The sequence below is a fragment of the Haliaeetus albicilla genome, chromosome 20, assembly GCF_947461875.1.
Source record: "Haliaeetus albicilla chromosome 20, bHalAlb1.1, whole genome shotgun sequence".
NCBI classification, from domain to species: Eukaryota; Metazoa; Chordata; class Aves; order Accipitriformes; family Accipitridae; genus Haliaeetus; species Haliaeetus albicilla.
In genome coordinates, this window is record NC_091502.1 from 20,859,846 (window position 1) to 20,883,177 (window position 23,332).

A 23,332-nucleotide genomic window follows, 5' to 3' on the forward strand; every position below is an offset into this window, starting at 1 on the left:
TCTGTAAGTCATCTCATCCAATCCTATGCTTGAAGCAGGATTATTGCCAACACTAGATCAGATCAGCCATGATTTTATCTAGCCAAATCTTAAAAATCTCAAAGGGTGGATATTTCACAACCTTTCTAAGCAACCTGCTCCAGCACTACTCCACCAACCTGGTGTCTTATTTTTCTTCTCAAATGGAAATCAGGATATCCAAAGCCAACGCTTGTAGCCCTTGGTCCTTCTCTACTGAGAACAGTTTGGCTTCATCATCTTTGCTACTGAATACTTACAGGTTGCTCTTAGATTGCCCCTTAAGCTCCTCTTCACAACATTAAACAAACCCCAGTTCCCTCAACATCCCTCTAACCTCCATGTGACGCAACATCCCTCTAACCTCCATGTGACGTAGGACTTTGAGAATCTGTTGGACCCTCTCCTGTTTTCCACATCCCTCTTGAAGTAGAAGAATGGGAATTAGTCACAGCCTTCTAGAAAATAACTTATCTTTTTCTGCCGGCCATGCTCCTCCTACTACAGCCCAGTATGCTGATTACCTGACTGGCAATGAGAGTGCACTCCTGGGTCCATGTTCAGCTTGGCACCCGCTGTAACCTCCAGGTCATTTTCAATGAAGCTGCAATTCAGATGTTTGTTTCATGGCCCGTACAAGTGTGTGAAGCTGTTCCACCTGAGCAGACTTCCTACTGAACTTTATGAGGTTTCTCCTGGCCCAGTCCTCAAGTATATCAAGATCCCTCTGGAATATAGCTCTGCCATTTGTCATGTTAACCACTCCCCCTTAATTTATTATCCTCTGCAAATTTGCTGAGGGTGCACTCTGTGTCATGATCTAGGTCATTGATGAAGACGTTCACTGACATTCACTGATCGTTACCCTTTGAGCCTACTGGTTCAGTCAGTTCCCAACCCAGTCTCTTCTTTTAGCCCACTCTTCCTCAGCTTTCAAACGGGAGTGCTGTGGGAGACTGTGTTAAAAGCCTTACCAAAGTCTGCCATTGCATGCAAATGAGCATAGCCTTGCTGGGAGAAGGCTAATGAGCAAGGTGACAGCATATAATCCAGGCGACACCCAAAAGGCTATCCAGAAGATTTCCAAACCTTGACAAATCATATCTTCTTTCCAGCTATGGATTAGTTGTACGTGTTTATCTGACACTTCCTCATGGTTGGATGAGAGGCTGCTGGAGGAGTTTTGAAGGGTGCTCCCTGTGTTACAGCTTCTCCTGCCCACAGAAGAGGTGTGAGAAATACCTTTGCAGCCACTCCCCAGAGCAACTAGTAGAGAAGAGGAATCACCACGTGTCCCACAGCAGATCCCAGATGCACATCTGTGGGAGTTATGGCATGGGTCAGGTATGCCTTTGGAGTCAGCTGTGTTTTCACCCAGCAAAGAGGCATTCCTGCTCAGGGCAGCATCTGTGCTGTAACACTGGCTGGTATAGGGCTGCCACTGCTCTTCCTTCATCCATGCAGCTAGTCATTCAATCAGGAAAGGCAACCAGGCTTTCGGTAAAGCTATGCTGACTATTCCAATTACCTTCTGGTCCTTAAATGCCTGGCAAAGATGATGTTGAGTACTTCAGCTTTTTCTATATTGTCTGTCATTACATTGTTTTCTCCCTTATTCATCAGTTTTTCTCTTCATCAAATTTTACCTTCATTTTTGAAAGTAGCACACCTGCAGAATCACTTTTTGTTTTCCTTTATGACCCTTGTAAGTCTTAGCTCAAATCAATCAGCTTTCTGATTTTGTCATTAAGCAGTCAAGCAACGCTTGTCTACATCTTGCATTTTAGGTCATGAGAAAGCTCTTTGCTCAGCCAAGAAGGCCTTCTGCTGAATCCCCCTCCTTCCTGCTCAACAGAGTGGTTCAATCCTGAGTTCTCAGTAAGTTTTATTTAGAAATCATCCATCTTTCATGGACCCTATGTCTCTGTGGCAGCATTCCAAGAGATTTTGCTTAGCAATTCTCCAAACAGGCTGAAGTCTGCTCTTCTGAAATCTATAGTCATAACTTGCTGACTATCTTTCCAGACTTCCTTTGAATCATGAACTGAACAAACTCACGGTCACTCTGATCCCAGCTGTTATTTATCACCACCTTTGCCACTAGTTCTTCCCTTTTCATAAGCAGCAGGTCAAGCAGAGAATTATTCCTGTTTCTCCCCTCTAGCAGCATTAGGAAATTGTCAGCAACACAATCGAGGAAACTCCTGCATTGCCTGCACAACTCTTTAATCTTACTAAAAACTAAAACAAATAAGGACTTACTTGCAGAATTATGATGATTGTACTGATAGAGTTACTTAGCATATAGGTTTTATCCACTTTTGATCCCTCATTCTACTAACTTGAAGTTGTGTTATTTTATTTAAATTTTAAAAGGTGACAGTCTTCATAGATATACAGGAAAGCAAAGCTTCCATCCTGAGTGAATTTAAAATGAATTCAACAAAACAAAAAGTAAATTACGCCCATCACTGACAGCATTTTTGATCAATAATATACACAACTTCCAAAAGCTCAGTAATTAAAAGACAACAGCCAGCTTCATTAAAACTTGTGGATGAAGATGGCTTGTTACTTTTCTTTCCCTTGTGCTCGGATTAAGTTAATTTTTCCCCATAGTTTTATTAAGTCAAAGTTGTACTGAATTTTTTTTCAGATGCAGATTCAATATCAAACCAAAAATACAAGGTTTCTCAACAGAAACACTTATTTTTGTTAGGCAAAACGCACGTATTTAGGTAAAAAAGCCTTAGAAGTGGAACAAAAAAAGAAAAAGAAAAAAGAAAAAGCAAGAGAAAGTAGACAAACTGAGTGTTCAACCACTTAAGCTTTACTGATAGATTCATTATAGCAAGTAAATCAAAAGAAGGCTTGTCCTTGGCCTCACTCAAATCACGTGTACAAAGAATTATGAAATTGCAAAAGCCTCTTATAGTGGAGAAGTTACTGTTTCAAATATTTTTAGCTGGCACAAATGAAAATCTGCCAGAAGTGTTGCCATATTATGACTGCACGGGTAATAAATTTCCTTATGTGATCACCATGTAAATTAGCCCTGAAAAACTATTTAGCAAGAACCAGGTAGTTTTAATGGATAGCACTGCAGTAGTTGGCAATCATCTTAATTATAAAAAATTATGTGAGGAAACCTAATTATAAATGCTGCAATCAAGGGATCTATAGGTTTCACTAAAATTATCAATATGATAATTAACTTCCCAAAGGATTTTAAGTCTTTCTAAACTGGTCAGCAACAAAGACTTTCCAAGTATCTTCTTATTTTAATGGCAGACTCATAGGAAAATCCTATGGCATTGCACAGAAAGAGTGCATTCGCTATCCTCAGTTTATTGCTGTGAAAATCACTGTGAGAATTAACTGTGGCATTTTCAATAGTCCCACTTGAATCAATAGGCCATAATTAACTACATGGACATTTAAAAAAAAAAAGGTTCAGCATTGTTCAGGGGTTAAATGATTTGGTTTTGAAGGTCAGACCTTAGTTTGTCAGAGAAACAGAAGTTCGTAGTCAGAGAAACCTGGTCTCTGGCTCTTGTTTGGTTGTCTCTCAGATATTGCTGTATGATTTATATCCAGTGAGGAGATGCAATGGCAAGAAGTACCGTTTTTCTTATGATTACATTTATTTTATCTTTTGCTTTTGTATCCTGGGTATCAGTGTAGCTTATAAGCTATTATCACTAATATAATTAAGTCCATAACAGCCTCCTCCTTTTCAATAGGTCAAAGTAAATACTTGTTTAGAACTATGAGATTTTCATCTGATTTGCTCTGTTGCATTCAGAGTCTGCTCCTATTACTCGACACCTTTATTTCTGCCAGTGCCACACGCCTTCCACAGAAGGTCACACTTCTAGAGTCAGCCTCTCCTGTCAATAGTGCCAACGCCACAGAAGACTTTGCACATCAGCCCTTCGTTAGACAGCACACTAATCTGGAAATCCAGGAAGAAGAACACAGGAGAGCAGTATTTCACCGAATATACATGGCTTCTCTGGGCATTCTTTTTTTTTTTCCCCAGATAATGCAAAATGGACATTGGTGTGAATACCTCAGTGAAGAACGAGACTCTGTCAGTATTTGGTTTTACTGCCAGGTGCTAAACCAGCAAAATTAACTTGTTTAAAAACAAACTAAAAATATCAGGATAGGAATACATCTTTCTTCCTGAAAAGATCAAAAAGACATACTAATTAATTTCAATACATATCCTGCACAGTTCTTTGAGCAAGTATGCTTTCTACTGGATATCTACTGAACTAATGGGCTAGGACTGTCATTGCCTTTTCTTCTATGACTATTTTTTCTTTCTTTTCTTTTTTTTTTTTTTTTTTTTTTTGGTAGAAGCAATTAGAAAGTTAAAATCATCTGCATGGAACACAAAGAAACAGAGGACTGTCTAAAGATACTTCTTCATTACCTTACAGGTCTTCTAACTGTTTAAATGTTCTCTTAATTCTCAGGGCAGCCTTTCTCCTTTTTTAGGATTACTTCTTTCACTTTCTGTGACTTCTTGGTCTCCTTAGCTATAATCTACTTTTAAGGTTGCATTTTTTTGCTGTTCTTAAATTTTGCCAACTCTTTCTCAGTAATAATGGTGCTGACATCTCATTACAGAAGGAGAGAATTCAGCACTACAACCTTATTGACAAAGCCTTCATCATTGTAACGTAGCTACTATATTGGTATTTGTCATATACACAGGCATTTTAGAAATTATGAGGTCAGTAGTAGCCCAGGTAAAGCCTTGATGCACAATTTAATGAAATCAATGTTTTAACTATTAATTAAAAAATGTAACTTCTTGAAACCCTTTGGAGAAAATTCATCCTAATTGAATGTCTCATAAGTTGAAGGAAAGCAATGTCAGCTTTGCATTCTCAATCAAAACAAAGGAGAAATGCTTTTAGCCAACAGAGTGAAGCAAGGTGTGGTTTCCATACATTTGTCCTGATTAAACACTGTATCATGATTTAGTTACTCTGAATCTGTCTGATCCAACAAGTTAAGCAGCTTGAGATCATAATCATATGCAACAAGAGAAATGAAATGCAAATTAGCAAGTTATGAAGCTGATGAATACATAACTGGATGAGATTCTTCGGCTTGAGATACACAGTAGGTCAGGTTAGTTGATCAGAACAGCCTCCTCCTAGCTTTAAATACAATGAATTTATAAATACTGAAGCACAGAAAAAAAATTAATTTCTCCTTTTCTGTGGCACTAGACATTATAATGAGGGCTCATTTTACAAACTTAACAACTGTTGTCTTCTAAGTGAACGGTAGTGCTCTTCAAACAAAAAGATAAATAAATACTGCCTCATCAGTGACATTCAGTGTTGATCTAACACAAGGCATAAAAGAACCCTCCTAGCACCTTTCTATGTGTCTTTTCTACCTGGAAATCAACTACATAGATACAATTCTCCTACCATATTTCCATATAGCAGTCACAAGTCTTTTGGAATTATTAAAAAAACCCAAAACATTAGAAGTAATTTCCAGGGTAATTTTTGCTGATAATCACATCAAAGAAGCCCTTTTATAAAGGTATGGAGTGCCACTGCATAAACAGCTTCCTTTTAACCTCTGTGCTCTCACAGAAAACTGTTTCATATTATGATTGCTCTAATGGTTAAAAAACTTTTTCCAGTGTGCCTCCTATATTTACTTGCAGCTAGTTTGTACATCTTCTTTCCTTTCCCATAGTGTTTTCTCTCCATAACATTTATCTTTCAATGTGTGTACACAGAGCAATTACAGGCTATTTCAGCCTCGCTTTCACTAAACTAAACAAGCTGGACCTTTCAGAGTGTACTGTCACGGACAGGTACAGATGCACATACAGTCCCTCCACCCATACATGCAGTGAGCTGGATGAGTCACTGATCCTGAGATCTCCTAGATGTGTTAAGAAGCAGAAAATTTTGCTCAGTGCCAGCATTGTTCTAGTGCAGCCATGTTGTTTAGGAACTAGTGCAGGATTGCACCCAGACAACATGGCCCTCAGGTCAGCATTCATTCCTGTGATCTTTCTCTTAGTTGTCTTCAGACCTGTTAACAGTTTCGATTCATCTTCCCTTGAACACGGGTGAAAAGAACTATATGCCATATTCTTTTTGAGGTGCACTTAATGCCTTACCTATGTCCTTTGCAATTGTCATGAAAGGTAACAAATAAAGAGAAGCATCTGACCTGGTGTAGTCGTCCTCCACAAGCATGTGCTTTGGAATGGGTGAGTATCTTCCCGGTGAGATAGGGGCCAGGGATGCCTTGTACTCTAAAGTGCCATTGTTTCCAGAAGAGAGTATATGATTTTCCATTGGTGGAGAATAAGCTGAGGGTAAGAATAAGCATCTCTAGTTAGCCACTTTCACGTTTTATTAGATGTCACAAGAGCACCATTTTTTAGTTAAGTACCAAGAACGAGCTCATTGCTGTAAATAACATCAAAACAGACAGTCCTTGCCTGCGAGAGCTTAAAATATAACAAGGAAGAATGAACAGCTGAAGTTTTCCTGAAAGGTTAATAATAATAATAATAATAATAATAATAATAATGCTGGCTCATTTGCAGGGATTGACTCTTTAGAGGGGATCTGAATAAGAAAGGATAGATTGGGAGACAGGAAACATTTTCTTAAATTAGGACTGACTTGAAGAAGGAAATGTAAAGAGGAGAGAATGAGATTAAAAGCACACTCCTCTTTTTGGCTCCACTATACAGCAATGCGAATAATATAGTAAAGAGCTCAATGCAGGATAGGAGCAGGAATTTTATGTATGGCAAGAATTATATATGGTGAAGATTTACAGCTGCGATGCACTAAAGGTGCCAGAATTCCCAATATAATTGAAATTTCAGTACCAACATAGATGGTATTTAGATTATAGTAAATCTGTCTATTTAAAACAGAAACTGGATACAAGTCTCTTACATATTAATGATTAATAATGGAAATTACAGGACTATGCTGTCTGATTCTATATTGGGTCTGTGGGTTTTGTTCTTTGCTTACTTTTTCCTGTTTTGAAGTTACTGGGGATATTTATGACTGGAGAGATGTAGTAATAGTTGTATTCAATCTCTAGTTAATGTAATTAGAAAAGGAAATGATAAATAGGGAAAACAATGATACGTGCTTCTGCAATGAGCTATGATTAATTTTCTCATGAGAAGACAGCTAAACTTTCTAGTATTAGTTTCCATCTTTCTTTCAGATGCTGAGATACAGAATGTTTCAAAGCAAAATGTCTCTACAGGGAAAGGCCGTTACCCGTTCTGAAACACTCTGAACGTGTAGGTATAATGAAAGGTTCCCTGAGGATAAATGAATCCGTATGCACCAACAGCCTGGGATGGGCTACTGCAAATCTTTTCAACCTTTACTCTCCCTCTGGAATTACTTCTGTCTTCTCATATGCTGCTGATCTATAATCTGACATAATAAAACACACTGGTTTAGAGCTCCCAAATTATTATTTTGGAAAGTATTATAAAGCAGGAGATTGGATAGAGACATTTAGCATTTTTACTTCTTGGGCTTTGCTAAGATCCAGACCAGACTGCTACTGAACAACATGATTGCCATCTGTTGTAACATTTGCTAACTAAATAGGTATCCTCAGCACAGTTGAGTATACCACCTGACGTGCATGTTACAAAACCTTGCCTTCTATTTTTATGGAGCAGTCTAAATAAGGAGGATTATGGATATTTAGCTTTTCCCTCAACTTTATCAGTCCACAGAAGAAACACTATGCAAAAGTGCAGGAAAATTTAAATCTCTAGCATTTACTGGAAAAATCTGCCTTTCGCAGTCCTTGGTTGGCCTTAAGTGCCCCTAGGATTATTAGCAGGAGATCAAGATGGGTATGGATCAGTTGCTGCAGCTCTTCTCAAATATTAAACTGCCATCCAGTTATTAGATGGTGCAGCTGGTCCCTGTTGATAGTTGAACCCAAGGCAGACAGTTTTTAATGAACAGCTAAACAAAGAAACGGAGTTTCAATAATGAACTGTTTAGACTAACAGACACCAGTGGTATAGAGAGCTGCAACTGAATGTTCAGATTGCTGTGAATGAAAAGGGAATGGGAATGCCTGCCTATGGACACCAGGGGGACTGGCATGTACTGATAGCACCTAGATCCATCAATAGGTCATCAATACTCAACATAACTACTTGTAACTTGTCAGGACAGCCTCCACCCAAACTAAAACAAAGACTCAAGCCATTAAGAGGTGATGGCAGGAGATAAAGACTAGACTGGAGCCTAGTACACACAGATAAGGAGACAAAAGAGAAGTGAGTAAATCCTGAAGACAGCTAGGTGGGACAGATGGGAGAGACAGAAGATCCTAATTGCTGTGATCTCCTTACCGGTACAAAAAGCACATCAGCAAGGAGGTTTTCAACATAATAAGAAGGTACATGTGTATGATAAAGACTCCACTGCCACCCACCCTTGTACTTGGTCATCTCAGGGAGTCCTGGCAATGCGCCTGGATGCGTGTCTTTCTACCTGAATGCTGGACATGAGCCTAGATGATTTTGAGAGTGTGGATATGACAGCCTGATTGAAATAGGTTTGTTCTAAAATAAAATCATCTTCCCTTCCTATGAGATCCTTCACTGAGCTTTACCATATTGTTTCAACAACTTTTCCTACAACAGAGTGTACATTGAATGCAAGGACAAATAAGGCCTTGGTCCTCAGTGAAAAAATAGCAGATGAACATATATAAAGTTAATGGACAGACTGAGAATAAAGCAAAGTGAAACAATAATTTAGGAATTGGATATACACAGAAAATAGGTAATTTTTTTTAAGTAGAGCAGAGATTTTTACATTCCAAGTAAATATTTTATACAAATATGATAGATATTTGCCTCAGGCTTTTCACTTAGTTTGTACAAGATGGTTTGCTGTGTGTTCTGATTTTTCAGTGGACAGAGGACTGCAGACTACAAATCTAATCATATTTCAAAATATATTTGCATATACTTATTACTGTAATTATCACAAGAATTACAGTTCAGTCTGATCACCTGGACAATGGCTAATTGGAATCAGCACAGCAGTACATCAGCTACATTGTAACTTTTGCTGCAAAAATACTTTAGCAGAATTATATCATTTGTAATATTTCATGACTGTAGCATACTTAAGTGGCAATAAACATTTCATTTTTGTAGCCTTCCAAGCTGTTCCATAAACTTTAATTGGGTACTTTGGACAAGCAATGAAAAAACTACAATCATCTGACAAACAGGTATCTCCTACAAAATGAGTTGCAGTAGTCACTTACAGTGAGTAATATCTGGTGGGCCATATGGATCAGTCATGTAAATGGTGGTGGGCTTTCCAACTTTCAGATACACTACATCTGATGTGTTCTTCAGTATCGCTACTGCCTCTTCATGAGTAACTTCTTCTAAACTGTAATTATTTACCTTAAAGGAGAAATCAGATAGGTGAATTGGAATGCAGAAATAGACACCAAAAAATGACACAGCCTTGCAGTTATCACAGTGTTGGGGAAAAATACTGTTGACAAAGAGCACTGAAGATTATAGAAGGTTTGCTATTGCAGCAAGGTAGAAAATACAGTTTTCTTAGCACATGCATATTCAAAGAATGACATAGCAGTGTTGATATCACAGAATCATAATGGGTCGAGATGGCACTTGGTCTTGTCAGTAGAAAAGTCCTTTGTGATATTCTGCTACCAGTCTCATTGTTAACATAAAACTATATTAATAATAATTTAATAACTTAACACCACATCATTTACAGAAACTGCATGTTATTTCATCTGTCAAGGTGAACTGTCCAAATTCAGCTCTTAGCATGCATGGCTGGGCCCTCAGCAATACTTAATACCCCCAAATCTTTCCATCCCTGATATGACATCGACCATTGAAATAGTAAGAGGTACAAAGTGATATACAGAATAAGAGGCTGCTTATGAGGTGCAGGAAATGAAAAAGGGCAGTTCTGGATGGGGGAAAAGGGATTTTCAGTGTGGAAGTTTGTCAGTTTTCTGGAAGCACAGGAAAGAGACATTGAAAAAGTAAGAGAATGTAGTACCAGTTCTGTGCTTTATCAGAAAAGAAAAATACTTAACAAGAGCAAGGATAAGAGTACAGGACTACAGCTTAAATAGGGAAGGAAATGGTGGCAATAAACTTGCTTATTTATGCTTTACTCCCAGAGAAAGAAAATCAAAAGAAAAGTGTAAGTGGTTTATTGTAGAGGCATATAAAATTTATTCACATATAAATCCACTACGTCCACAGAATGTCAACAATAGGTTGTGCTCCTCTAAACAGAATAGTGAATGGTCCCTGCCCCCAAAAACATACATCCTGAACGACAAAAATAAAGGATAGATGAAAGAAGTAAAGAAGGGTGTAGATATAGGTTTCAGACATGTGGTGTAAGGCAACAGAAATCATAGAATCATACACTATCTCCAGTTGGAATGGACCCATAAGGATCATCAAGTCCAACTCCCTGCTCCTCACAGGACTACCTATAACTAAACCATATGACTAAGAGCGTTGTCCAGACACTCCTTGAACTCTGACAGGCTTGGTGCTGTGACCACTTCCCTGGGGAGCCTGTTCCAGTGACCTACATTTCACAGTGAATGTTGTATATGAAACTATTGTGATTTAAAGTGCCATCCTCCAACTTCTACAGTTACTGCAAGGATTCCTTGTTAAGATCATGCAAGATGGAAGAAAAAGTAGCTCCTCAACTATAGTATAACATAGTACAGCTGTAAATAACAGACAAAAAAAATACATACTTTCTAGGGAATTTATTATCAGTAAATTATTAGAGAACTGGCTGTGACAACAAGCTACTGCCAAAGGCTTTGGTAGCTGGAAAGAAATCCAGCTATTATGAATCACTGGAGGACTCTTCATACCCAGACAATTTCATCAACACCAAGAGAGAATGATTGCTCCTGGACAGTATTCCTAAATGTAAGGATTCTGTTTAAACTTTGTTCCTTGTATAATTCTCAGACTTGGTTTTAAGGTTAATTGAAAGAGGCAATGACAGGCATGTTATGACAATTTGACATGAAGAGCAATGATACAACCTAACACTCCGAAGAGAATTGCTGACACTGTATGCTGTATTTTGACAGGTCTTCAATTTAAATAAAAATCTGATAGCTATCTTCTATAAATTTCTCTGTTTTTCTTTGTTATGAACAGCAGTAACATACACATACACTTTTAATAAATAAATGTCTTTTAAATTACTAGGTTGGTAGCAAGAAGTGACTGAAATTATGCCTTTCTTGTTTATGTATTTCAAAACTGCCAAATACTGAAGACTTTTGGAAATACGACTGCACAGTTATCATGTACCTTTTCACCTTCCCATGCTGTCCGTACATTGTATCTATCAAGTTGTGTTTCATCCTAACTGCAAGCTTTCTGAAGTAAAGAAAGTCTCACATAATAACCTCCCACTGCACTGCTGCTGTAAATAAATGTTCTTAGTCAAAAAAAAAAGACACGAAACGAAATATCATAGCACTGTCTATATTTTGACTTTTGGTCTTTTCAGGAGTGTATAAAAACAATTAAGACACAAACTGACTTATTGCTTTTTCCAAAGTTTTTTTTCCTGGAAATCTAGCTGATAAAAATCTTGGTTAGGACTGCTGTACTTCCATCACAACATACTTGGATGTCACAGTTGCGCAGCTGGAGGATAAACAGCCATTTTAGAAACAAGAAATACAGTTTGATACACATAAAACTTGTATTTGCTATGACAGGTCCTACTTCTTATCTCTCTGACAATAACTTTACAGGACAGATATTTTACCAACGCTGTGTACAAGTTGTACAAGTTAAGATAAGAATTAAAGACCAAGTGATTCTAAACTAAGAATGAATGTCTGAGCGGTTATGTATTATGTTGATCTTTATACACTTCAAGATCCTAGAGATCATTGCAAAGTTTTTGTATAAGGATTTTTTTTTCTCATTTCTAGTACATATAAGCTTAAGTGTGCAGAATACTGAAGAAAACCGAAATATGTAGAGCTGGAACTTGGTAGAACTTGAAAGAAGGTAACACATGAGTGAAATCAAGATAGAAATGAGAACTTCAGAGAAAAGATGCTGGAAGAAAATCTGAAGAGAAGAAAGGACCCTTCAGAGTAAACAGAGTTCTGCTATAAAAAGTTTTCCAGCAACATATACCAAAATTGCTACTCAAACTCATCCCAAATATGTAGAAAATTACAGGTTTCTCATCTCTAGAGAGAACACTCCTAGAAAGGAAGTTTGCCACTAATTAATTTTGTCCTGGACTGCTCAGTTCTCAGTAAACAAAGAAATAAGGACAGACTCAATTTACATCAAGAGCAAATAAATAAACAAACATGTTGATTCATTCGTCAAGACAAAGATTCTCAGTGGTGCCATAAGGTCTCTTTTAAATGGGAGCTCTTTGAGAAGGAAATAAAACCCCTTCCCTTAGTCATTGCCAACATCAGTTTAGAATTAACAGTATACAAAATATACTATGCATGTTCCAGTTTCCTTCAGAAGGTAGTCCTTGCTTTGGACCTACAATTCCCATTAAAACTATTATGCGCATGTATCAATATCTTTTTCACTTTTTGATCATAAAACAATTATTACAAATAAAGACACCTGTATGTACTCCGATTCACAAAAATGAAAACCTGAATATGCTGAAGAATTATATTGTTCAGCTCTCTAGATATTATTGCAAGATGACTGTAGTATGTACTTTTTTTCATAAGGAAATCTCTGGATATCATTCTTCAAAACATCATGCCAGAATAAAACATCACGCCAGAGATGGTGATTATTAGGAAATACGATACTGTACTTGGTTTTTATGGTAAGATTTACAGAGAGAGAAGAATCTCTCAGAATCTCCAAGAGAGACTACTTCTTGAGCTTCTTCTTGTTTCCATAGAAGATGCCTATTTTAACAGACTCTCAAGTACTAAATCTGGCTTTTTCAGTGGTTGTGGCACAGTCAATCCATCATACCAAAGCTTCACTTCCTGCTGTCAAGATGACCTTAGTGGAGCATATAGTTTGAAAAAAAAAAAAAAAGAGTTGAGTTAGAGGTGAAGAAGATAAAGAGTGGGAGACGTGCACAAAATAAGAAATCAAAGTGTATATGGCATACGACCCCCTGAGATGCTGAAACTTTCATGCAGAAGGGCTGACATCAGAGCTGAGTAGGTAGAACCAGTACTGCATGCCAACTTTCTGGCTCTAGGAAGCCAATTTAAGTAGCATTGAATTAAGGAGGGGAAAAAAAAAACCCTAAAGCAAATGCTAAAAAAAGAAATTTATCTGAGTGGTCAGTTTAGTTACAAGAGTCAGATGCTTGAGCCACAAAATGTTGTGGCAGAAGCCAAAGGAGAGGAGTCAGAAGGAGAACAGGCATGGAGCAAGTGGGGCTTTTCTAATAGGAGAAGTTCCATATAGAAAAAATGCAGAAATGCAAGCAGCACCTGAAGTAAAAAAGGAATTAGGAAAGCTGTTTCTTTAAATAGAAAGTATGTGATACAAAGACACACTGATATTACAGGAAAAGAATAAGAGGAAGAAATAATATAGCAATAGAGATGGAAATTAAAGATACAAGTCCAATCAAAGAAGCTATTCGAGTGATGGGGGAAATCAGTAAGAAATTTTGCCAGATATAAAAAGACTGGGGTGTTTTTTTCCTAAATAGCATAATCAAGGCAATGAAGTGTAAACCTAAGCAAGAATTATCTTATTTGGAAGTTTTCCTAGATTCATATTGGAAAACAAAGGCACTGAGAAGTAGCTAGAGTGAAAAGCTTAGAATCCCCAAAATGACTGTACAAGTGCTCTAAAGAATAACTTAATTCACAACAGCATAAGCTGGTAACAGAATAAGAGCTCTGGAGGAATAAGTCTGTCTTATTTAATTTTCTTTTTTTAAAGGGAATTCATTCCTTTCCTCTATTGATTTAGGGTAAGAGAGATTTGATTCACTCAGTGAATGAGACAAAGAGGTGATCTTTACCTTGCCAGTGGTAATGTTTGCTTTTGTGTAATATTCTACTTTTCATTCAGAAAGTGGATTTTCCTGAGTGAACACTTGCTGGTAAACACCTGCGACATGCCGGCTGTAAATCTAGAATGCTGAAGGCCTTCTTAAAAACTCACCATGATTTAAAAGGCTGCGAAAAGTGAAAGGTTTTTCAGTGCTGAAGACCAATCCTAAGGATGTAAATGTGTTTGGATTAACTACTTACAGTCCCACGGACTCCTGAGTTAGTTGTACAAGTGCTGGACTCTGAATAGAAAGAAACTGGCTATCTTCAGATGACACAGTCTGTTAATCTCTCTGAAATTAGCATGCTTAGATTATTAATAGTTATGGGCTAAGTGTTCTAAACCAGACCTCTCTGCAGAGAAATGCAAGAATCTGTGCTTCACAGATAAATATGAGACTGAGCAGTGGGTTTCAGGCTTCAAGCAGGATAGTGCATACACAGTGCAAGTGGCACTGTACTATAGCGGTCCATCATTTTTCAATCCCAGTTTAAACTGATTTAGGTTAAAAAAAATGTTTTCAAGGCATGAAGATGATACAGCCGTGAAGGAACAACCAGATGAGAGTATCATCAGAAGGAATAAATTGGGAAGCTTATTGCTGGGGTGCCATCCAAAGACCAATCCTAGCAAATCTACATTTGAATGCTAGATAAAGCATTGCAAGGCCAGAGTCAATGACAGTGTAAATCTGGCTTAGAGCCCAGCGCTGCATCAGAAGGGATGCAGCCACCGAAGCCCCTGAGTTGGTTCAGCACTAGTTCACTCCTCACCTCAGAATATATTTTTTCTAGTGTGTTTCCTTTGTGCTAGTCAGCCAGTACAGCCTATCAGGTACTATCTGTTCACACTGTTTTCTTCCTTTAAGTCTAACTGGGTAATGCCTGTACTTCATCAACTGGCACAGCAGTGAAACTCTGGATCTGTGGGTGCAAATACCTGAGCAAAGAATGTCTGCCCTAGGAGCGATCCCCAGCAACAGAGGGTCTGGATGATACGACATCCACACTATACATCTTTTAAGGGGGTTAGTTAACAGTACATCTAGTCTACTGACTAAAATGCCTGTTTGCAGCTGCAATGCAATGCTAATTAGGAATGCTCCTGGACCACATTTTCTGTTCCAGTTTCATTTAAAAAAATCCAATTTGTTTTCTAAAAGACCATCCCACAAGGCAGCCAAAATCACTTTAAAAGAGCACTTCTGATCAGAACCAAATGCTAATCTAGGTGCATCTTAAATGATATGCCTTGATTACTTTAACACAAACATGATCCTGCATCCATATACAATCTGAAAGAAACAGATACTGGTAGGGGATCCCGTAAGGAACATATCAACGACTGTGCAATCACAACCCCATTGCAGCCCTACGAAACCACCAAACAATATCATGCTTTTTTCAGTACAGAACTGGGTAGAAAGCAAGCCTAAATTTCTGAAAAGGAAAGTAAGTCCTGTTTCTTCCTTCTGTTTTCAGCAAGAAAACAGAATCAAATTAAATCTCTTGGTATTTGAGTAACATCACTTTTTCTATAAGCTTAAATAACCCCACAAAACTCTGATCTCTCTGACTACATGGGCCAAGAAGCAACAGGGTATGGCCCAAACATGCAAGGGTATTTTGGCATAGGAGAAAAATTTCTGAAAAGCTAGTACGTATATTAAGAGATAAATATTAGCTTAAATTTTTTTCAAAGCCTAACGTTTTTAGAGTTTTCACTGAAGAATACCATGCTTCTAGCTATTAGTGTTGTTTTGGACTAGTAAAACCACGCAGTTTTATACTGATTTCTCATTTATTCATTCTGTAGAGAAACTATTCCAAACTGAGACGACGGTATCAGAAAAAAGAAAGTAATTATCTGAGAGGTAATAACTGAAACAGTTTTTCAGCTCTTCCTGACCATCATTAACAATGACCTGGAAGAGGTGAGGAGTGCGCTCTCATCACGTTTGCAGATGACACTTCACTGTGAGGGCGAGTCCATACACTCGAGGGCAGGACTGCCATCCTGGCTAGGCTGGAGGAAGGGGCTGACAAGAATTTTATGATGTTCAACAGGGAGAAACAGTAAGTCCTGCCCCTGGCACAGGCTAGCCCCTTTCAATAGCACAGGCTGGGCACTGACAGCCTGGCAGCAGCTCTGTGGAAAAGCGCTTGAGGCTCCCAGTGGACAGCAAGCTGGGCATGAGCCAGTCCTGTGTCCTGGCAGCAAAGAGGTCAACAGCATCCCTGGCTGTATGAGCAAGAGCAGAGCCAGGAGATGCAGGGGAGGAGTATTCTCCAAGAGCTGCCACTCGTTAGCCTGTAGCTAGATACTGCCTTCAGTTTTGGTCCCTGCACTACAGGAAAGATCACAAAATGGAGCAAGTGGAGGGGAGTGCTACCAGGATGGTTGGGTTGGAGCCCTGGCCTGGTGAGGAGAAGCTGGGGGAGCTGGGCTTTTTCAGCCTGGAGAAGGGGTGCCTCTGGGGACGACTAAGAGCAGCCCCCTGGTGCTTACAGGGAGGTCATCAAGACAGAGCTAAGATTTTCAGAGTGGCATGTGGTAACAGGATGAGAGACACTAGGCATATGTCAAAACATGAGAGGGACAAACAGGTTATAAGGAAAAGTATTTTCCTCATGAGGATAGTCAAGCAGTAGAACAGGTTTCCCAGAGAGGCTGTGCAAGCTCTATCCTTGGAGATTTTTGAGACTCAATTGGATAAATTCCTGAGCAACCTGGTCTGGCCCTACAGCTGACCCAGAATTATTGTGTTAGCCTATGATTCTCTGTATGTGATTTCCTTTTGCTCCTTTCCAGCGCAAAGAGAAGCAACCTAGCTGAGATACCCAGTGCAGTGGTATTCTCACCGTGGGCATTACCACCAGCAGCAGTAGACATTACCATAGGCATTACCACCAGAATACAGTATTTTTCTCCTAGCTGTAAGTCTTCAGAGCAGATCTCTGTTCTGCTCCTTTCACATATACTTAGAAAAACCACTGTGTTCAGTTTTTGGCTTAAGCACTCTTATGTTTCTTCCAGTCATTTTCCTAATGGGTACCTCAGGATTATTCTAAAATGGAACATTTTCCTGTGCAAGTGCTCAGGATAATAAGCCTTAAGTGCAGGCTCAGTACCACAGAAACATAACTGCATAACATGCCCTTGTATAGATTTCACAATAATCACAATGCTCGGTATTTACATAACACATCTTCTCAATGCTTAATACACTATTAGCAATCTGCATTTAATAATAGTAGGGCCATCAAGCTGCAAAATGCTCAGATGGCACCTAATTGTTTTACATTTCAATATTAGTTTTGATTTTGCAGCATGTCTTTTATTACATCTTAAATTTTAATGCTTTTGATTTGCATGTTCTTTGGGCTCTGAAAGCATTTCACACAAACTTATCAGAACACAGACACAAAAATGAAATAAGCCCCCCAGCAACTTCTGAGAATTCCAGAAGGATGACATTCTAGTAAATTTTATAAAGAAATGATGGAAAAAAACAAAGATCAAGAAAGGACACAGTACGGAGAAGAAAAAAAAAAAGGAAGCATTCAAATATATAATCAATAAGGAACCAGTGAAGCAGAAGTAGGACTGTACAGATGACAAGGGTAATATTGTGTTGGTACATTGCCAAAAGAAAGTAATGAATTCCTTCACTCACTTTTCACAAAGTAACATGAAGTTAATGCCATGAACTGACAGATACTTCACAAAGTAGAAGAGAAAAAATACTGAAGGTACACAAGTTATAAAGAAATCAGGGTGTCTTGTTGGAGAGAACAAGAAAACATGGCTGTTATCTGCACAAATTTTAGAAATAGATTTTGATCTTGTAAATTTATCTCAAAAAATGCAATGGTTAAGGTATACAAAGAGTAAGTTGACTACGATTTTCTTATGCAACAGTGAAAAGCTTGGTCTGGAAGTACATAACTAGTGGAGAGCAATATTATGATTGATTTTTTTGCTCATTTTACCTGCAGTGATAAAAGGAGATGACAGTAAGTAAAGAACTGGTCCAGACTGAAAGGAAAGCAGTATAAAGACATTAAACACACTGAGAATGGCCTCTGCTCATTTTCAGAAGTCAGATTCAGGAGTATAAACTTGTCCCAGTGAAGAAACATCTATATCTGACTGCAGTGTATCACAGGTTCAAGGCTGAGAAGAGATGCTTAATAGACAAATCCTATAAAAATCTGGAAAGAATGAATTTATACCTAGTGGTGTATAAAATAATTATTTTTCTATTCAAAGTCATCCTGATTAAATTACACTGGAGATGATGAATGTGGGGTTTTTGCACCTGTTTTTTTGTCTGTGTTATTACCTCAAGTGAGTTGGAAGAAATTAAGAGTAAGGTAACAAAAAAATACAGATGATACAAAAACTGTGAGGAATTCTCACAATGAAAAAGACTGAACACAAGCGGATTTGCTGCAAGGTGCAAAATAACAAAATAAGGTGCAAATTTGGCAAATACAAATACACATTTCTATAGAAAAATGAGCCAAAACTTCATTATACAACAGGGACTTGAATTTTACTGTGCTGAGAGCCCGCGAAGTAGAAATGCCAAAGAAATTGTAAATTCTAGTTTCATTTTGCTTTGATCTTGATAACACCATTTGATCCTTAAGCTGTTTTATCTATCCACTTGGGTTAATTAAAAAAAGTCAGAGTCACTAACCCAGCAACCAAGTGCCTTTCCAGTTCTGTTTAATACCCTGTATAAAACGAATGGTCATCTTTACATGTGACTGGAACACAGTGTCCCTAGCCAAATAAAGAAAACCGCAATCAGGCACAGTTTTGCAGGCAGCAAAAAAAGGTCATGGCAATTTTTTACTGCTTAGATATCACATCACAAAACAGAGCTACTGCAGTACATTTTTTTCATGGCACTTATTAAAAAAATATTTCTCTACCTGCTCAGTGCTTTGACATGAATATAACTTGACATAGATTAACTTCTGCTGATTCACCAGGGTCAGGATTTCCCCCTCACAAAGAATTAAACAAACTCTGTGAGTGGGAAAGAACTATCTACAAGGAACAATGTACCAGCACTGCAAACATCAGGAAGAATTTCTGACGTGAGATCCATCAGAAGAGTAAGTACATTTCCTCAAGGAAAAAGATGGAAAAAGTTTGGGTTTTTTTTAACATCCACATGGCACATACACATAAAGCATTCCTACATGTACTGAAATGTAGGTAACAGTCCACTGACAGTGGCTACATGTGAGAGTTTAGCAGCATGTTTTCACATCTTTCAATTCTCTTAAAATGATCAGTAGAATCAGTACTGCTGTAATGAACGGTTAGTCTAAAATCTTTTAAAGTTTTCTGGTGCATTTTGACTTGTTGCTGATGTGCATAATATGTTTATTCTCTTCTCAGTTAAAAGTTTGTCAAAGTAATATAACCCATTGCTTTCTCTTTATAAAATGTTGGTTTTCCAGAGTAATGCTTTCTTAACTGCAGGCTCAGAGGATATATAAAGAATGGGAAAAAATGAAGATGACAGAAATATAACTCAAAATTATTATAGAAGTTGTAGTAGTTACCTCTAGTAAGATATATGGTGAATGAAAGTCCTTATATGAAACAATTTTCAGCCAAATAAAATGTGATTTGTCATACTTACCATAAGAAGTCTATCTCCAACCTGCAACCTCCCATCTTTTTGCGCAGCTCCTCCGTCAATAATCTTGGTGACATAAATGCTGTTGTCCCCCGGGATGTGTTGGTTTCCAACCCCTCCTGCAATACTGAATCCCAGACCTGGAGAAGAAATGGAAAATAAAACATTAGCAATACAACATATAATATTTAAAAAAGAGTGCAAGAGTAGCATATATTTAATCTGCTGTACAATTACAGTATTTTTTACAGAAATACAAATAACATAAGATCTATTTGTGGGGTCAATACTCTTTCACTTTCCCTGGAAGGTCAGGAACAGAAATAAATTAAGGAAATTCTTTGTCATGTACAATTATAGGAAGGTAGAGAGAAAAAGAATCGAATCAGTGATTATTCTATACCCATGGCTTGTCCTCGCCAGAGGCCAGTGCAGCCTATGTCAAGAAGTTACGGCACAACTTGCCATGACTAGTTATAAAACTCTGAAGCTTGGAGTTTATTTTGTTAAATATTGGCATAAAATACATCACCGTCTATCAGAACAAAATTAAAGGTGTTCTGATTGTCCACACAATTTGAAAAATACTTGGGAGAGGCGTACTGCGGATTTTGCAAGCTTCTGCCGTACCACAGTGAAGCGTCTGTGAAAGTGAAAGATAAACGGTGTAGACATTTGGATTTAAATCTGCTTCGTGTATTTTTCTAGGACACAAATATCTTTGGCTATGGATACATAAAATAAGAAAGCAATAGTCCGTATACAACTTCTGTTCAGTGATCTGTGAAATTCCTAGATAAACACCCAAAGAGCCAAACTTTGGAACAATGTCAATAATACATGCCGATATGATTCAGGAAAAGGAAGGCAAAATAAATAGATGTTGGGGGGGAGAAAAAAAAGACAGGTTTACCCTTTTCCTACTTTTCCTATCCTCTGACACATTGCATAAACAGACAAATCATTGCTTTCATTTATAATAACATTTTTATCTCTCAATCAGAGAACAGACAGAAACTACTGTGCTTTATTTCCATAAAAATCTACTTCACACAGCTAATTTTTCATAGTTCATATAGCTAATGGGAACTTCCAGCTGAACAAATAAACTCTTACTGACAATAACCTGCTTAGATTATTGCTTCAACCAGGCATTTCTCTTTTAGCTGCACAGAAAAAATAGTTACATCTATTTAGAGAATAATCACTAGTTTTATCTATGAAATCTATGCTGTTCAGTCGTTCTTAAACAAACATGTTAGTAATAGCTGCAGCCTGAGCAGTAAAATGCAACAGTAAAAAATGAGTTGCCTAGAATTTGGCATTTTATCGCAAACTCACCAGCCTGGCTGCTTGGGCAATAAAACTTAAGGGAGGGTATATTTAATACATGCAGGCTTTTTCAGCAGCTATATGAGCACAGAGATAAGGGGTTTTTGCGAGAATTAAATATTTTTTATTTTTTTTCTCACATTATTTTCATTTGATTATTATTTTAGCTTAAAAAAAGACGTGAGGTCAGATAACATAATGGACTACTTAATGGATAGTGCCAAAACAGTAAATTACAAAAAGAACCCTCTGAATTTATATCTCAAATTGAAACACTACTTAATTAATTAAGATGACTATTAACAATACACATGAAGTTAATTCAGAACTATGGGATAATTAAAATAAAGCTTTATTTAATTTCCAGCTACAGCTGGTGATCACTGTTACTATTTATGCGCTACTGCCAGGACAACTACAAGAATAAAAAGATTATGACTTCTTCAGCATGGAAGAATTTGTTCATTACCCTGGGCCTACTAACAAAGAAACAAAAAGATATTCTAAGAAAACATCAAGAATAGAAATTTTCTTTAAAACATTAGTTGTGGACAAGGAACAATGATTGAATAATGTTCCTTGGTGACATAATTATCATCCTTTTGACCCCCCAAAACATCTGCGCATGCTTCTACCAGTAAAGTGAAGATCTGAGAGTATTCCAGAATGATGATGAGAGTGGGTAGGAGAGACAACTGAGGAAGAGAGAGATTTTCCATGTCTTTCCTATCGATAATGATTTAGTTTCATTGCCTAATCACACTTGCCTTCTTAAAAGAGATTTCTTCTTGGGAAGAATGGTGAATGGTACACTGGCCCATTTAATTTTAGTTAAATGACTTTTGCTAATTGCTAGGGCACTAGGAAAGTATAATACAGGAAAACTTTTGGGTAGGATTCATATGGCCAAATGACATCAGACAAGCATGCTAATCATTTATGCTACCTTTATAATCAATGAAAATTCATTAAGGGCTTTTAAAGCATGATTCATCTCATCTCAAAGAGACATCTGAAAGAGATGAGATGAATCACACTCCTGGTTTCTGAAAGGCTGGGGGCTGGATGTGGGAAGATGTGGGTGGGAAGATCAGTGCCATAATAGTTCACGGCCTCAGTTAAAATCTCATCTCCATTAAGACTGAAGGTTTCTGTTTTGTTTTAAGACCTCAGAAAGGTTTGTGCATCCCTGGTATGGATTCCTCTTGTCACTAGCTACATCAGGTTAGTCTCATACCAGATTCTTACTCTATTTTAAAAGCAGAGAATCATTCAAACATTTGAGAACACAGGGAGCAAGACGTTTTCTAAACTTGGTCTTTTTCATTGCTCCACTGAATTTTAAAAAAATCAAAATAAAATACCATATTTAATTGCAGAACCTTTTTCTTACTGACTCTTGTGGTTAGGAAAACATTGCCATCAGAACATAGAAGATCAGCAGTAACTTTGAGGATCGCCCTCCCTCTCACTTCCTATTTTGCTAATGTGCAATCTGCTTTACACCACCACCTCAGCCTGGACAGAGCACCCTGTTTCCTCACAACAGGAATTAGATGGAGGATAGATTTAGAATGGAGATAAGAAAGAAATTCTTCACTGTGCGGGTGGTGAGGCACTGGAACAGGTTGCCCAGATTGGTGGTGGCTGCCCCATCCCTGGCAGTGTTCAAGGCCAGGTTGGATGGGGCTTTGAGCAACCTGGTCTAGTGGAAGGTGTCCGTGCCCATGGCAGGGGGGTTGGAACCAGATGGTCTTTAAGGTCCCTTCCAAGCCAAACCATTCCATGATTCTATGGTTCTATGAAGAAGACAAGACTACCCCAAGAGGAAAAAGGAAAGAGAACTGGATTCAATACTGGTGTACATCTAAGTCAAACTCAGCTTCATTCAAAGACACTGAAGAGAACAGGCACATATAAGATTGGGTCAGTGTGTAAACTAGGGAAGATTAATCAAACTCTATTTCCTTCCATTTTCACTGGATAAGTTTTTGTAAAATTCATCTGCCTTTGGGTTCCACAAATGCTGATCACTGATCCTGTGGATATTAACATGTATAATAGTGGAATGAGACAGGAGACATCACTATTATCACAAAGAGGAAAAGGGACAGGGGAAAGAGCTATTCCATCAAAACTGGATGCTGCAGAAAAAGTGCTGATATTAACAATAATCAAGGATACTT

General features: G+C 37.9%; 1 protein-coding gene and 1 long non-coding RNA gene across 39 annotated transcripts in view; one reads left to right on the forward strand and one right to left on the reverse strand.

Annotated features, from left to right (window-relative positions):
* The window catches only part of LOC104318653 (uncharacterized), a 541,518-nt gene that overhangs the window by 445,741 nt on the left and 72,445 nt on the right, over positions 1 to 23,332 (forward strand). The window lies entirely within an intron of this gene.
* DLG2 (discs large MAGUK scaffold protein 2) overlaps positions 1 to 23,332 on the reverse strand; it is a 1,018,165-nt gene that overhangs the window by 279,296 nt on the left and 715,537 nt on the right. For all 35 annotated transcript variants that reach the window (XM_069808461.1, XM_069808468.1, XM_069808464.1 and 32 more), the window contains 3 exons: positions 19,818 to 19,954; positions 9,355 to 9,499; positions 6,238 to 6,379 (listed from right to left, as the gene is read on the reverse strand). In XM_069808461.1, coding sequence (XP_069664562.1) covers positions 6,238 to 6,379; positions 9,355 to 9,499; positions 19,818 to 19,954 — 424 coding nt within the window. The remainder of the gene's footprint in view (positions 1 to 6,237; positions 6,380 to 9,354; positions 9,500 to 19,817; positions 19,955 to 23,332) is intronic.